The 15373-nt window shown below is 41.6% G+C and overlaps 1 protein-coding gene across 4 annotated transcripts in view; it reads right to left on the bottom strand.

Annotated features, from left to right (window-relative positions):
• The window catches only part of PREP (prolyl endopeptidase), a 112083-nt gene extending 97308 nt beyond the window's left edge, over positions 1-14775 (bottom strand). The window contains exons 1-5 of one of the 4 annotated variants that reach the window (XM_067293920.1): positions 14695-14775; positions 13234-13308; positions 5469-5602; positions 2580-2710; positions 627-836 (exon numbers count right to left, since the gene is read on the bottom strand). In XM_067293920.1, the coding sequence (XP_067150021.1) occupies positions 627-836; positions 2580-2710; positions 5469-5602; positions 13234-13308; positions 14695-14739 (595 nt within the window). In that variant the 5' untranslated portion in view covers positions 14740-14775. Of the gene's footprint in view, positions 1-626; positions 837-2579; positions 2711-3176; positions 3389-5468; positions 5603-11612; positions 11754-13233; positions 13309-14694 lie in introns of those variants that run through there. The other 3 variants (XM_067293918.1, XM_067293917.1, XM_067293919.1) reach the window with 3 other exon arrangements.
• Positions 14776-15373: the final 598 nt, after the last annotated feature.

Raw genomic sequence — 15373 nt, 5'->3', positions numbered from 1 at the left:
TCCCTATTGATGCTCCCCAGTAAATTATTCTCCTTCCTGTGCTATTCCCTAAGTTTTCCTAGCACAAGCATTCGGAGCTGCTGTGCAGTGAACCACAGATGAATAATCTGGTGGTGTAACAAAAACCCTCCCTTGTGCCCCAGGTTGTTCTTCATCAGGTCAACTTCCCAAGACAATTCACCTACACAAGTTCGTAAGTGGCACAGATCTAAGTGAACTGTCATTAAACATCCAATTTCAGCCAACAATACCCTGCATGAGATCTGGGTAAATCATTGTGGAAAAAAAGAAAAGGAGCAACAAAATTTTATGAAAATGACAGGGTAGGAAGTGACACTAATCAAATACAGGTTCTGGTCATACAAGACATAATTCTTTATGCTGCAGATAGGTTTCTGATGTTATCCCTACGACGGCAAGAGGAAGCCCAAGTGTATATTTATGCTTTGTTTCTGTTATTGGGCCTTTTGAAATAATTAGCTATACTAGTTTATGCAATTAGATACCAGATTGAGTTACTATTTAATGTCATTTGAGTAAAGAATCTTCCTGTGACAAACTGCCCTAGGACTTTATCACATCAATTTATTGAAAAAGGCATTTTGTTTACACAAAGCCATACTTACCATCACTTTTCCCATCTTGTTGTGGATAGCAGTTATAGAACATGCCTTTTCCATCATGGGTCCATGCCATGCAACTGAATTTAACTCTCTCCAATGTATCTGGAAGATCCTCAGGACCTTCCACTTTCATAAACTTAACAGTAACCCAATCAGAACCACTAGAACTCAGGCCGTATGCAAAGTATTCACCATCTTCACTGAACGCATAACCTAGGAAATCAGAACCAAACAAGATGAAGTAAGAAACCACAAGAGATCAGTATTTTCAAAAAAGTGTTTATTATACTGCCACAGAGTTTTTCAGTATATATTGCATGCTAGCCAAATCCCGAGGACAGGAGAAAGTGGGGAAGCAGTTAAAAGAACTGTATTATTAGAACACTGATAGGAGAGGTTTTACTTTCTAAAAGACAGTGCAAGCAACTATATTACTACTATCTGGGATTCACAGCACTTTTCCAGAGTCTCTGTAGATTTCTCAAATAGTTCACATATCTGAGTTTTGGCATGCATACTCAGGAAGTACTGTCAGCAACATTGCTTAAGCCTAATATCTGAATTATGATTGGAATAACAATTCTTCTACTTCTACGAGTCTGCGAGGAAGAGGTAGAGGCTGAAAACGCGCACAGGTACGGACCACAGAGCAGGATTCTAAGAAAATAACATTACCAAAGTAGTAAACGTGAGTTGAGATGAAGGGAATACATTCTCAAATAAAGCAACTACCACTCCAATACAGGAGTCGCTGAAAACTAGACCCTGCAAAGGCATGACTACTGAAGCAACTGGGGGGGGGGGGGAATACTAGCAAGCAAATGGATTAAATGCTGGTATTCTCAGCTCTCAGATTTGTTTAGTTCTACCCACACTTTGAGGAAAACATGATTCTGAAAAAAATTCAGAAGAGCTTCCACCATAACTGACAAGGATCAAATTCCTTTCAAATCAGCTCAAGTGTAGTGAAAAGACTGAATTATCATAGGCCTGAACAGACCTGAAAGTAGCTACTGGAAGGAGAAAAAAAAAAAAGACAAAAACCCCTCTGCATTTAGAAATTGTAGCTTTGAAAGGCACCACTGTGCCACCCTAACATATTCACCCACCTAAGAATGGCTATTCTGATTCAGAACACAATTCCACCTAACTGACCTCAACAGTAACCATATGGAGATGCCTACAAGAGTAAGAACAGTGCAAGCACATGTAGTATTTCCCTGAAGTATTTTTACAGCCTCTGAATCTTTCTGCATTTGAGACTTCTCGTCCCTGAAGTAGCTGGTGAATAATCCTCCATGGTTCTCTCCTCCTTGACCATATCCAGCTTCCCTTTAAACCCCCATTAAGCTTTTTGCATCAACAACATCTACTGACAAGAAGTTCTTACAGTATGAAAAACCATGTTCTTTTATTTGTTTTGGACTTCACTCCCGCTGCCTTCATGTGACATCCCCTCATTCTTGTTCCTGCTTCCACAATAAGCTAGCAAGGAGTGGGGAAATGGACAGTGAACATGAGTTAAAGCCCTGGTGAACACAAGTCATTTTGACAACTTAACACTATGTTCCTTCACAGTCTCTGCTGGCTTATATTAAAAATGCGAACTGATTCATATATGTTAGAATTTCAAGTGAATTAGTCAATACCAATACATAAACCCTTTTTCCTAGCTATGAGCAGCTTCAAAATTAGTCCATGTTTCAGTGGAATCCTGTTCCACTATTGTGAAAATCGTGAACTATGTGAAAAGAGATCTCAAGAAACTGAACCAAGTTAACTGTGAACACAATGTAGCTTTAGAAGCATTCTTCATAAATCCACCTACAGTTATTGTGACTATTTTGATGTAAACAAGCCACTCTAACCATACTTTTACAGGTGAAGAGTTGCAAACCATTTTCAACTTCTGCTGAAGACCCAGGCTTGTTCAGTAGGAACTTCTTTCTCACCAACCTCGTAAAGCCACAGTGCCATCATCAGAAAGCTTATTTGGATCAAGAAAAACTTTGGCATCAGCATCCAAGGAGTCTTGTACATATAATACTCGCTGGTTCTGCAGTCCTGTATTGTAAAAGTGAAAATACCTAAAAGAACAGAGGAGGGCAAAAAAAGTAAGAAGAAACTGATTTTCAGTTAGGCAAGCAAGAAAAGCTTGTGTGAGATTGTCAAGAAACCAATAAGAGACAGATAAATATGCAAGCGAAACACAAGCTCCACAGCAGAGTAGGAATCATGGCCATCAGGGAGTTAATCACCCTCTGAAGGTGCCTCCCTCTTCCCCTTAGCACAGAGGAAGCCCAGATAGCAATTTCAAAGCCTCTGAAGATGAGAGGAGCCTTATCTCAACAAGATATGGATTGTATAGGGTGCATCTAAAACGTCTTCTAAAAATAAAAGCTGAATTTGCCACAATGCCTTTCAAACAAAGCTCTAAATATTCTGTGAACTCCATGTAACTGTTACAAAGCTCTTGCAACCTTAGTGTTTCTTTGTTATAAGTATTGGCACAGGTTCCCAACTCCTATGTTCTAAATGTTGTCATTCATATACCTGCTTTCATCTGTATCTGGAGGTAGACAGATGTTTGAATGAAAGATATGAAATAGTTTCATCCGTATTTCCCAAGGTCCATATGACCATAAGTGTTTTGAGAGAGCTGCAAGAATGAAGAATTGCAAAGTTCTCTTATGTAAGGGGTGCTGTTCATATCAGAAGACATTATAGACAGGCAGTAAAGAAATTAATAATTACATATTGTGTAATTCACAGGTAGTACATTCTTCCTTCATAGGACTTCTCTGAGTTTTATTACACAATTTTATTTATGACTTCATAAAACAAATCAAATAGCAGCTTCACCTGGTGGGGGAGGGTGGAAGTTATGGAGGAACGTTCAGCTTCCAAACCTAAACAAAGTTCACATATTCCCTTAGAACGTCCAACACTTGGATACAAGCACTTGAACCTGGGCATTTTTCCTTTCTGCAAATTCCTCAGAAAAGCTCTTCAGATATTGTCCTTTGGCTACTATTCTTCATCAGGAAATTGGAGTAATTCAATCTGAGAACTTCGAAATATCATGGGAAGCTTATATGGTTCTTCCAACAGAACAGTTTTTCCCCTCTTACAAAGCATTACTTAACTTAGTAGAGCCTTCCTGATCTCCCCAAATAGCGTGATACAGAAGGTTTGGGCAAGTTTTTTAAATCACCACAATTTAAGTTCAGCGCATGCCAAGAAATAGGGCTGGTCAGAGAGGAATTCTTAGGAAAATTAAAGAGATATCTCTTAAAATCAAAGTTACGTGGTATAAATTAAAGCACATTAAGCTCTTTGAATAGCTGACTGTCCTCCAGGAAGAACACCTTCATCAAATTAAGACCTTTTGTCTCCACTGAAGACTATGTTCATCACAGTCATAAGCACTTCTGCAATGTCAAGTCTTATCAACACTAATGGTACCCACATCCAGACATGTAAGCACTGCACAGGGAGAGAGGCTCAGAGAATCCAGAGCTGTCACTGATCAAGCCTGCTCCAGAATCGGATTCAGCATAGCTATGTCTGCACTAGTATTGCATCTGAACTAACAAGCTTTGCCTGATTCTCTCAGCAAGGCTTACTACCCTGGATGCAGCACTGTCCTTCAACAGTAGGCACAGTAGCAATGTAAACTGCTTTCGGGCTTAACCTAGTACCTCTATATATTGATATGCTGCGCCATGTAAGTGGCAACTCAAATCAATGCTAGCTTGGGGGCACTCCCTCCCATATACTTTTTACACATAGTACAGACTTCCCCTCCACTAGTAACAAGAAACCAGGCTATCCTCACAGCACAGGACAGATAAGAGCAGCAGATCTCTCTCAAAATCAGTACAGAAGTCTTAAGGCAAGAGGGGATTAACATCTCCTGCTCTTTCCTGTGGATGACAGTGAAAACATGCCTGGCAAATGTGGTTACTCACTCAAAGACACAAATGAACTGAAAATACTGAAAAAGGCTATCTGTGTTTCCCATGACTAAGAAAGGCTGGTTGCATTGTTCTTCTCTTTCAACTGCTAAAGAGTCTTTTGATGTTACTAAGTTAACCAGCGGTTTCATCCCTTTACTCCCTCTCTCTAAAATATTACTAGAGCATTTCTGAAAAACATTACATAAAACCGAGCAGCAGCTGCGGTCTCCAGACCTCAGCAAAGCCCCAGAAGCACCATCTCTTTACCTGGCCACAGAATTAAAATAGGAATACAAGCAGGCTAAGTGCTGGAATACAGAAGGGTGTTTTTTGCATCAGCTGCCTTAACTCCTTATTTTTTTCCCCTGTCCACTGCAGATACAGGAGTAGTTTTTCTCCACAAGGGAATTCCCATTGCTTTTCCCAGGCTATGGCTAAATAAAAATCCTAACAGTTGCTCAAAATAAGCCCAACCAAAAAGCAGTATTTTAGTAAATATTTGGAGAAACAAAATGCATGTGATAGACCTGTGTTGTTTTCAGGATGAGGTGCCTTTAACTATACTGACAATGACAAACCCTGAAAGCAGCTCCTCAAAATTTTGCAACAGCTCTTCTACAAGGTTATTTGAGTTTAATCAACCTTCATTATTCTCCTTAGAAAAGGAAGGAAGATCAGGGCACAGGAAGAAAATGCATCTGGGAATTAGAGCCAGTCCAGCACCTTGGGCTCTACACCACACAACCTTATATTAACATTGGCTTAAACAACTACTTTTTCTACTTTCCAATAATAAGAATAAATGTAAATATAATTTATTATAACTAGTGGTTACTTTTGAATTTCTTCAAATTCATCACCACCTACAAAGACATTCCTCACATACCTTTTTCCTTTCTTGAAGTGGCAGCTGTACTTTGGATAGTCGTAGAGTTCTGTCATTCTTTCTTTGAAAAGTCCTCTGACAGGACATTGCTCAAGGAAGGGTACTGTAAGCTTGTTCTGAGCCTCCACAAATGCCTGAAAGGAACCCCCCCCCCCCAAAAAAAAAATGAACTCAAGCTGAAACACATACTTCCTACGGGAAACACTATTTTCTGATGCAGTGCATCACAGACATCTTTCCTCTGCCATATAAGTTGTGCAACGTCACACCAGAAGAGTCTCAAACACTTACCTTCATTATGCCACAATACTGTAATGAGATTCTGATCTGATGTTATATCTTGAGTAACTTTTTTCCAGGGCACACGCAGGGGGATTCAGTGGTCAGGCCAAAGACAAATCATATTCCTGCCATTCTCCATCAAAAAATCCCCAAAGCTCTTGCTTTCAAAAACTGTCCTTATATTTGCATAAAAGGCATATATAAAGCCAGCTTACTAACTTACCTACTTCACTTACATCACAATAAATATACTGTGCTCCAATATTCTATGGTGAATAAACTAGAAAGAGGATAAAGAACAAAAAGGGAGTGCATTTTGCCCACAAAAAAGACAATCACTTCAGGAGCTGTGAAGGGCTAGAAAATGATACCAAATTTCACATGCACCATCTGTCCATCCTATTCACATAAGACATAGGATTAGTCCCATACAGTATTTCTTGGAAAGGTCAAAGTATTGGGCTTTGCCAGTAGAGAAGATGCATGTTTTCCCTGTCCACAGGTCGATTTTCACTTACAAAAGACAAGAATATCTAACCTCTGTGAAGAGAACTTAAAGAAGTCAGGTTTCTTAAAAATCACTCTACCTCATAGTCACAAACACTTAACTAAAATGGCCCAAACCGTTACCACTCCAGCTGTTTGTAAGAGGTTACCATTCCCATGGCATGGATGGAAAAACTGTACTATGTTGGTTCTTCACCATCTCTATTTACAGCATAGTGCATTAATATAAAACTAATATCTGAGCATCTTAAGATAACAGGCTGTGAACCACAGCTGTTAAGGAGCAGACAGGCAAGCTGTTTTGCTGTCTTTAATACGGAGTAGAAAGGACAGGATACATAGTATGGAGCTGTAACTCACAGCCAGACTCAGCAATGATGGCTGCAGCATCATGCTCAGAATGCAAAAATGTGTCACAAAAAGGCAGCAAGGCCTCCAGCCTGAAATCCAGCTCTGATCTCTTGCTTACACCAGTTCATTCCCCAGCTCCCTTTAAAGAGGGGGTTGTTCCTACCAGTCCTGACCACATTCCACAACTTCTGTTTCACCCTTCAGTGCTCTACAATTGTTCAATAAAGCAAGCTGCTGTATAAACTAAACAGACTGCCTCACACACATGTACCACTTTTAATCAATGTTTATCCATTTATCAATTCTTCAAGTGAGTAAGGGACAGACTAAAATGCAAAATTCTCTTCCAGTAGCATTTTACAGACATTTCACACAGACAAAAAGTGACTACATGAGGGAAATTAATGGACAGATGCTCTGTCTCCACCATTTGCCTTGCTGCCACAGCAGTATATAGCCAAGAGCTGCATTACATGCCAAGCTCTATTTTCAGAGACTTGTCATGCTGAAAGGTAAATGAGAAAGTGCATTAATTATGGTCCATCTCCACTTGAGAGGCATTTGTTCATGTCTAACAAAGCATAGAGAAACTCATAAGCTTTAAACACCTAAGTGCAGAACCAGTAATGCTCTAAGAGCACCTTCCCGAGTGCTGAAACACATTAGTTTAATAATGTGTACTGGTTATGTGCAAGTCACCATTCAAGGATGATGCAAGAAACCAACTACGTGACTGAAAAGAAAAAGATGCTGAAGGCTAACAATGATAATATCTAGAACTTTACTCAAAATTAGACTCCATGCATCACTGCGGAACAAGTCTGGAAATAATTCCCTGAGAAAAGAGAAGGAAAGAGGTGAACACATTGCCAAGGGAAGGCAAATTTTTGCTTCATGTTCTCCCTTGGAGAATCACACTGGCATAGATGGCTTTAACATTCAGCACGGCAGCACAGCACATCCCAGTGGTAAGTAGAACATTGCTCCAGTTAGAAAAGGATGCAGCCTTCACATAATACCACTGTGACCAATGCAGATGCCCATCAGGTGACAAATGGACTGATCGAATCTTCCCAAGAATTATGAATAACTGAATTTGTTTTCTCCAAATGGAAACACATGAATTTCAAAGAGCAAATACGTGAAAATTTAGACAGCACACGCTATACAGACTAACTATTCAAAGTGCTGTGACATTCTCAGAGGAAGAATGCTTTATAAAAACATGTATAAAACATTGTACAGGAGATAGCAACTTTTTTTGGATGGGCAAAGGTGCTTTTCAATTGCGTTTAGTAGACAGAAACTGGCATACATCTTTGTTTTACTCATCAATAACGTGGCCAAAACAGTAACGTTGCTGCAAGGGAACCGTGCATTTTCCACTCTAAGTGCACAGCCACACTTTTACTACATCTGCTTTCCTCTTCCTTCAAGTGTCTATAGCACAACAGTATCCTTACATATTAACTGCTGCACTCACAACTGAATCGCTAGTAATTTTGCTTTTATGGGAACTTAATGTAAATTCCTTGTTTCCACCCTGCATGCACCAAAGATTACAAGACTATTCACAAAAGGAAATGTCACTCTATCCAAAATAGGAGCTAGGACTTGCAGGTTTCAGAGAGTTCTGCTAAGAGAGAATTCAGTCCAGTTTGGAAACACACCTTTCTCACACTTTTGAGCAGGAGGTTGCACTCATGTTCAAAAAGCAATACATAATTGAAATACTGCTCTATGTAAAGTACAGGAGCAGATGTTGCCAGCTGAAACTCTCACAGTAAATAATCCATCAACCACACTGAACTGAACAGATGCCATTCAGGGTACAGGACTAACAGTAGTTCTCCCTTCTACACATCCTCATGAGCCTACAGAAAAAGATTTGTATTTTACCTGTAGAAATCTACAGCTGGCAAACTATCATCAGCCTTGAACCAGCACAGGATTTGCTGGCAGAAGAAAGGACAGAAGGATCAAAGTAAGGCATATGCTTATGTATGTTCCATAAAAACAAACTTTCAGAAAAGAAGGTAATTCTGAACTGCAAGAGAATTTCTACAGTGCTATAGTAAGAGTAGAGAGGTTCTACTCAAGGCTGAGATGTTTGGCCACCTCTTAAGCAGGTCAACTGTTACTTAAAAAAAAATTATATCCAAGTTTCAGCTAAAAAACAACTGCAACAAAAACTATTAACCATGCTTTGTTACAATCCATCAGCTCTCTGGATCCTAGCATGCTATTCTCTCAACATGATAATTTTCACCCAAGAAGAAAACTGTCAGATGCACTCACAGTATAAAGTTCAAGAAGGAGTCTTACAATAGAAATTGTTTTTAAAGAATTACCAGTCTTTGTTATTACTCTGTAAAGAATTTACAGTTTAACAGTTACCCCTAAATCTCTATATATCTTTCCACTAAAAGGTAGTTCAATGCAGCTCCTACAACAAAGCACATCTTGTGTTAAACATTACAATATAAAACTAAGCAGATTTCTGGCAGCTTGCCTTTTTAGCATTTATTTTAGCACTGCTTTAGCATTTACTAAAGCAAAATTCAAAGTGCAATTGGAAACCTATCAAAACATCTGTGAACAAAACACAGGTCAATTTTAATTACAAATTCATTTAATTAGAGTTTTGGGAGTTGCAGTTCTACTTTTAATCCAAACATAGCCCTGTTCGTAACACCACAACTCAACTTTGTTTCCTACATGATCTCTTTCATCCCTTGCACACCCCTTACATCTGAAATAACCTACGCATTTCTGCCTGCACATTTTTTTAGTGCAATAAGGTATTGTATATGACTGGCAAACTTACAGTAGCAAGACTCCTCTGTAGACTAAAATAGTGCTTAATTTCCAAAAAGCGTAAAAACAAAACAGAAAAGTCCAGCTAAGCCAAACCCAAGACACTAATAAAAGAGCAGTTTTGCAGTTGTGGCCTATGTGTGGCCACAAAAAACATTTTACCAGTGTGGCATAACATTTCAACTATGCCAGGTAAACTTCTTCAGTCTGTCTTAACAGTCAATGTATACCTCCAAACACTACTAGAGCATGAACCCAGTTTCTACATTTCCTTTCTCCAAAGTGAGGTAGGAATTCCCTCATCTGACCAGGAGCTCAGTTTCTGTTTATGTATCTGGGAGAAGGAATTTTCGTGTACTTGTAACTGTGCATAACTACTTCCACCAAACATGCAAGAAGAAAAAAAGGAATATAATAAGCACATAGATCATGAACATGGAAGCAGGTATTTCTTGAACAATAGCTCCTCTACAAGAGTCTGAGGATGTGGCTTTATCAGCTCCACGATGCACATATGCCAAGAAACAATCCTGCTTACTCCTCTGCTTCTGGCTACAGATTTCAATAACCTCCTTTTTATAGCAGCCATACACCACATATAGAATAAGATCATGTTAGTGACCTGACTGAAAATTTTCTAGAGCTATTTGAATTCTTGCCTAATTAAAAGTAGCTGGTGTGCCACTACAAAAGGAAAGATCCCATTCTTGAACCATGTTCTCCCCTTCCTCCTGTATTAGATCCAACTATCACGTGGCCTTGGAGCAATCTGGATTAAGCATGTGTTCCAACAGAAAACTAACCTAGCAAAGCCTTCACCCCCATAATCTCACCCTGTGGCTGCAGGATGGCTAGACCCATACAAGACCCACACAAACATTCAGACAGTGCAAGAAGGGGAGGGATGGCAGAGGAACAACAGACTCACCTGCCTTCATGGAAACCTGCAAACTACAGTGGATCAGATACAATACCACCTGCACGCTTATCTCACAACAAAAATACCCAATTAAGCCAATCACAAAATCCCACTCTTATGTTCACTTGTTAGAGAGTTAGCAGCTTACAATTAGAGCCCACAAAGTCATTTGAACTAGCCACAGAAAAAAATGACTATGATTCTTTATAGCTGTTCTGGATAATTTCTTTTAGTCTCAGTCCTACTAACTTGTATAGTAGTCAGGAGGACAAACTGCCACGCAAATTCCAGAGTTAAAACTAATCTCACTTGCCTGTGCTCCTTTCTTCATGCTTCAAGAAATATCAGAGTCAATGTTTTATTGACTCACATCAACACAGAAACAAAGTGAGGCCTACCACCCTTTTATTTTTCATGACCACGTCAATACTCGATATGAACATTTCTGCTAGGCCTAAAAATAGTAGAATCCTAATGTATTTGTCTCTCTACTCAACTGTACACACCAAACATTTTTTGACTATTTGTGTGCAACAAAAGTTTGTTAACTTCATAAATGAATAAATAAGTTTAGTCTTCACTCTTACCATAAACCTGAATTTTCAGAACTTACACAATTACACATACACAGATCAAGCCAGCATGTTGTAAAGAGGGGCTGAACCTTGCTCCTTCACTGCAAATGAGCATGAATTTCAGAGGAATTGTTCTTCCAGTTCTGTACTTAAGATTTAGAAAGTTAAAGGTAGCCTACTGATGAAGGACATACAAAGGGCATTGTGACCTTTCCCCAAAATAGATGGAGGCTTGGGATGTTAAGGAGTGCATAAAAAGAGCGACTTGGAGGAAGAACAGGGAAGGACACAGATGTCAAGGTCAGTGATTTGAAGACTTAGGCAGCCTACAAAGCACATGCCAAATTCTCTCTGAAGCATGCACAGTCAGTCAAGTACCCCTATGCCAGCGCCTGATTATTGTTTAATCTGGTAGATGCAGAATGGCTATTCTGCAGGAGTCCTGCAAAACATCAAGAACCCGGAGATAAAATTATTAAGAAAAGCTAGCAAGAAAAAGAACAGCTGTCAGCAGCCTCTGCTTCAGAGCACAAGAGAGTGAGTGATAAAGCAGACAAGAAGAACTTAGCACTTTCAGACTGTTTTCTTCTATCTGTCTCTTCCAGGAAAGAGGTGGGACAGTGAAATAATTTAATTCCCTTTGTTCAGTAACTGATGGAACTTAGGAAAAAGATCACGTGCTCAAGTACTTACACATACTGTAATTCTCTACTTTTTGCATCACTCGACTACAGCATTGCAAAATTCTGCTGAGGTGTGTGTTCTCTGGAGCGTAGGCAAGTGAGATTTAACAGGATTTTCTTTCCAGCAATGTGGCACCTTGTGTCTGGGCTGCTGCATTTTTAGAAAGATGTTAAAATTCCCCATTTCTTGTTTTGCCTCCCACATATATACTACGACCTCTGGAGAATGAGGTTTTCTCTCCCTCAGCTCTTCTCCCCCAACCTTTCCCAGTATGAGGTTAAAGTATCGAACATGGGGACACCAAGGGTCACATCCTGGCATTTTTTTTCAGCCCATCTCTCCCACGGGATCCTGAAAACTATTTTTATGGGTATTTGTAAGGCCTCCATACAATAAAGACATAACCATACCTCCCCACACATATACCCTTCTGAATTTGGAATGAAACAAAATTATCCTATGTGTACCATTTCTTAAGGACTCCAGAATCAAAAAACCCCCAAATACTTCAAACTTATTACATGTCTAATTTTCCATGTTAACCCCATGGCAGAGTATTTCACTAAAAACTGAGCCCAGATGAACATGTTTAATCCAGATAAGTCTTTGTAAATGCCAATGTATTTGTAAGCAGGCAATGTGATCCTGACAGCGCACATTTTATCTTACACTTACAGCGAATTCTTTTCAGCTACCCTCTAGCCCATCAAAACATATTATGCAAGCACATATATGAGAAAACCCACAAGGAGTCTCACTAATAGAAAGCTACCTGTTAGGATTTTTTTTTTAATTAAGATCCTGCTCTTCATCTTTGTTTTGACATGATCACTCACACTGGACAGATGCCAGTGTTTTGGATCTGGGATTACAGTTGTCACAAAGTTAATAGCCATTCTAGGGGAAACTTTCCTACCCCTGCTGTCACCTTGCTTTTGTTTCCATCACCCTTAAAACTCTGTGTGCCATGAATATCAGAGCAACTGTTTCACAGTCACGTTTTCTTATTTTTCAGGAATCTCTCTCAGTACAACACAAAAGATGAGCTTCAGCAGCAGAGTCTAGTTATACTGGACTGCTGGCTGCAAACACTGCAACATCTGTAATCTGTAATAAATGCCACTATTAAGGCCTACTTTCAGGAGGAAAAGGTGGAGGAAAAAAAAAGATATATAGTTGTCACTGTACAAAGAAAGCAAGCCAAAGAAAGCTTTCTTCCCAGGCTTTCTTACCTATCTTATTAGGGCAATTTTAGATTTTACCTAGGACAGTAGTTACAGTGTTCCAGAATCAGAATGTTTACCCTCAGTATAACAAAACCATCTTGAACATTTGAATCATCTACAAAAAATGGGTGCAAGATAAATAGGACCTTAGTTTTCCAATTTCTGTTCTAGGTTATATCTTTCTGAACCGTTCCAGTCTTTCCAACACATTAACACAAAGGTACAAGATAAGAGCATTGTTCTGTTGGTGCTGTAAGATATCAGACTGTACTACGTTACACCTACGCTTACAATGATAAGTTTTATAAAACTATGGGCACATACTTCAAAAAGGAATATCCATGCATCACACCCACAAAAGAGATCTATGTCAAAACAGCCATTCTCATACAAAGAAAGCTTACCTTTGTCTGTTCGCTATCAGGGTCTTCAAGCCAGCAGTATGGGTCACTTATTTTACACCCATGGTAATCCAACACCTGAATTTATAAGAGACAATACTTTAAAAAAAGACATAACACACACAAGCAAACTCTATTCATCAGGGAATGCTCCACATCAAAATGAAGGGTACTTGAAATTTCACAGCAGCGTTCAGTGCTAAAAAACAAAGGAAGAAAAAAGTAGCACCTTGTTCCCATGTGAGTTGCTAATATTACCATTCTTTGGATGGTGGAACCAAGGCAGCAGAAATATTCTCAGAAAAAAAACCACAGAGCCCCAAAGAAGCACATAACATCAACGTAAGTTCTCTCCAAAAGATAGATGAGCAAAGTAATTAAAAAGTCTGCCCCAAATCCAGATGTTCAAGTGAAATCACAAAACCCAAGTACTGGAAGCACCTAAAATGAAGTTTCTGCATATGCAACGTACTGTCTCTCTGGTTGTAGTCCTCCTACTATTGCTACTCAGAAGCATGTAAGCAAAGTACATATACAAATAAGAAACAAACAGAAGATTAACCTGTGTGGTTAGCTTCATCCACTCCCTTTCTCCAATATACAAATTAAGACTAGAGATCTATTGTCAGGAGTTGAACAGTTCAGCCTTTCACTCAGCTATAAAAGTAACTACTTAAATCTTTCCACCTGTGATAGCTGCATATATTTTGGTTTAGAAGTGAGGTTAGCTCTGTAAATAATTCCTGGATTGGAGCCTAACGCACAGTCCGTTGTAGAAGGAGGAGGAAGACTCAAATGATTTTAAACAAACTTACACAGTAACCCAAGTTAGCTGTCAGAACCCAATGAGATAAGCCATTTTACAGATATATAGAGATATTTGTTCTTCTGCATTCTGCACCAGCCTAGATTAAGGCCTGGATTTTCCAGAAATTCCTGCTGATTTCGGGAGCTTTAAGTTTTGCCTTCCCGACCTGACACAACTGGAAGCGGCCTGGTTCTCAGCCGCGAAACCGCCTCCCTCGAGGGCCCGCGCCGCGGCTGGCGCTGCTCGCGGGGCGGCCCGGCACCCGCCGTTGCCGGGGCGCGCTTCGGGGGCCCGCCTTAGCCACACGCACACCGTGCCCGCAGAGCCCGAACACGCGAACTGGGAGTTTAAAGCCTCCACGGAAGCCACGAGAACCCATTCCTCTCAGGCTGACGGTTCACACCGACCCGCCGGCCGGGCCCTGTCAGCCCACAGACGGTTGGAAAAAAAAATCCTTTAAACTGAACACATTTACATTTTAATTATTAAAACTGAGCAAGGCTCTGAAAGCCGAGGAGTCACTGAATTCCTCTGGGCAGACGCTCTCCCCCCCCGGTGAGGAGGGGGCCGGCGGGGCTCCCCTAACGGCCGGGCCGGGCCGGGCGGCGCCGCGGCCGCCCTAAGCCGGCGGCTGCGCCGGGGCGGGCCGTACTCACGGCGGTCTCATCGCGGTACACCTCGGGGTACTGGAAGGCCTGCATGGCGGGCGGCGGCGGCGGCAGGAAGAGGAGGAGGAGGCGGAGGCGGAGGCGAGGCGAGGCGCGGGGGCGGCCGCAAGGCGGTGGCAGCAGCCGGCAGCGGGCGGGCAGTGCGGCCCAGGAGGAGCGGCGCCGCCACATGGCCCCGCCCCCTGCCGCCACCTCCGCCCGCCCGCCCCAGCCGAGAGCGCGGCGGCCGCCCTGCCACGGCGCCCTCTGCAGGGCAGCCGCCGCGCGGAGGCCGCCGCTCGCCGCGCAGGCGCCGCTCACCCCGCCCCGCGAGGGCGGGGCGCCCGCGGCGGTTGGGGCCGCCGTTGCTTGCCGCGTCCTGCTCACCCCAACTGCCGCGGCGCGCGCCGGAGGGGGGGGTGTTTCCTTCTAGCCACGCGGTTGGCGGGCTTGGTCTTCCTTACAGTGAATTCTTGGGTGAAAAAAATAAATAGATTCGTGTGTTTGATTCTTTTTTATTCCTCGCGGCTCCCTCACTTGGACGCTGTGATTTCATGGGTGGGGGTGGGGGAGGATTAGGCCCAGCCAGGGAGCTGCCTTGCACTCGGAGCTGCCTGTAAAACAGCAGCTGCCTTTCGCCGTTTGGGGCTCAGGGCGGCTCCGGACCGAGTCCACCCAAATCAGCGTG

Source organism: Apteryx mantelli, chromosome 3 (assembly GCF_036417845.1).
Source record: "Apteryx mantelli isolate bAptMan1 chromosome 3, bAptMan1.hap1, whole genome shotgun sequence".
In the NCBI taxonomy this organism is placed as follows: domain Eukaryota; kingdom Metazoa; phylum Chordata; class Aves; order Apterygiformes; family Apterygidae; genus Apteryx; species Apteryx mantelli.
The sequence above is the reverse complement of the archived record's forward strand: the minus strand, read 5'-3'. Positions and strand labels throughout refer to the sequence as shown.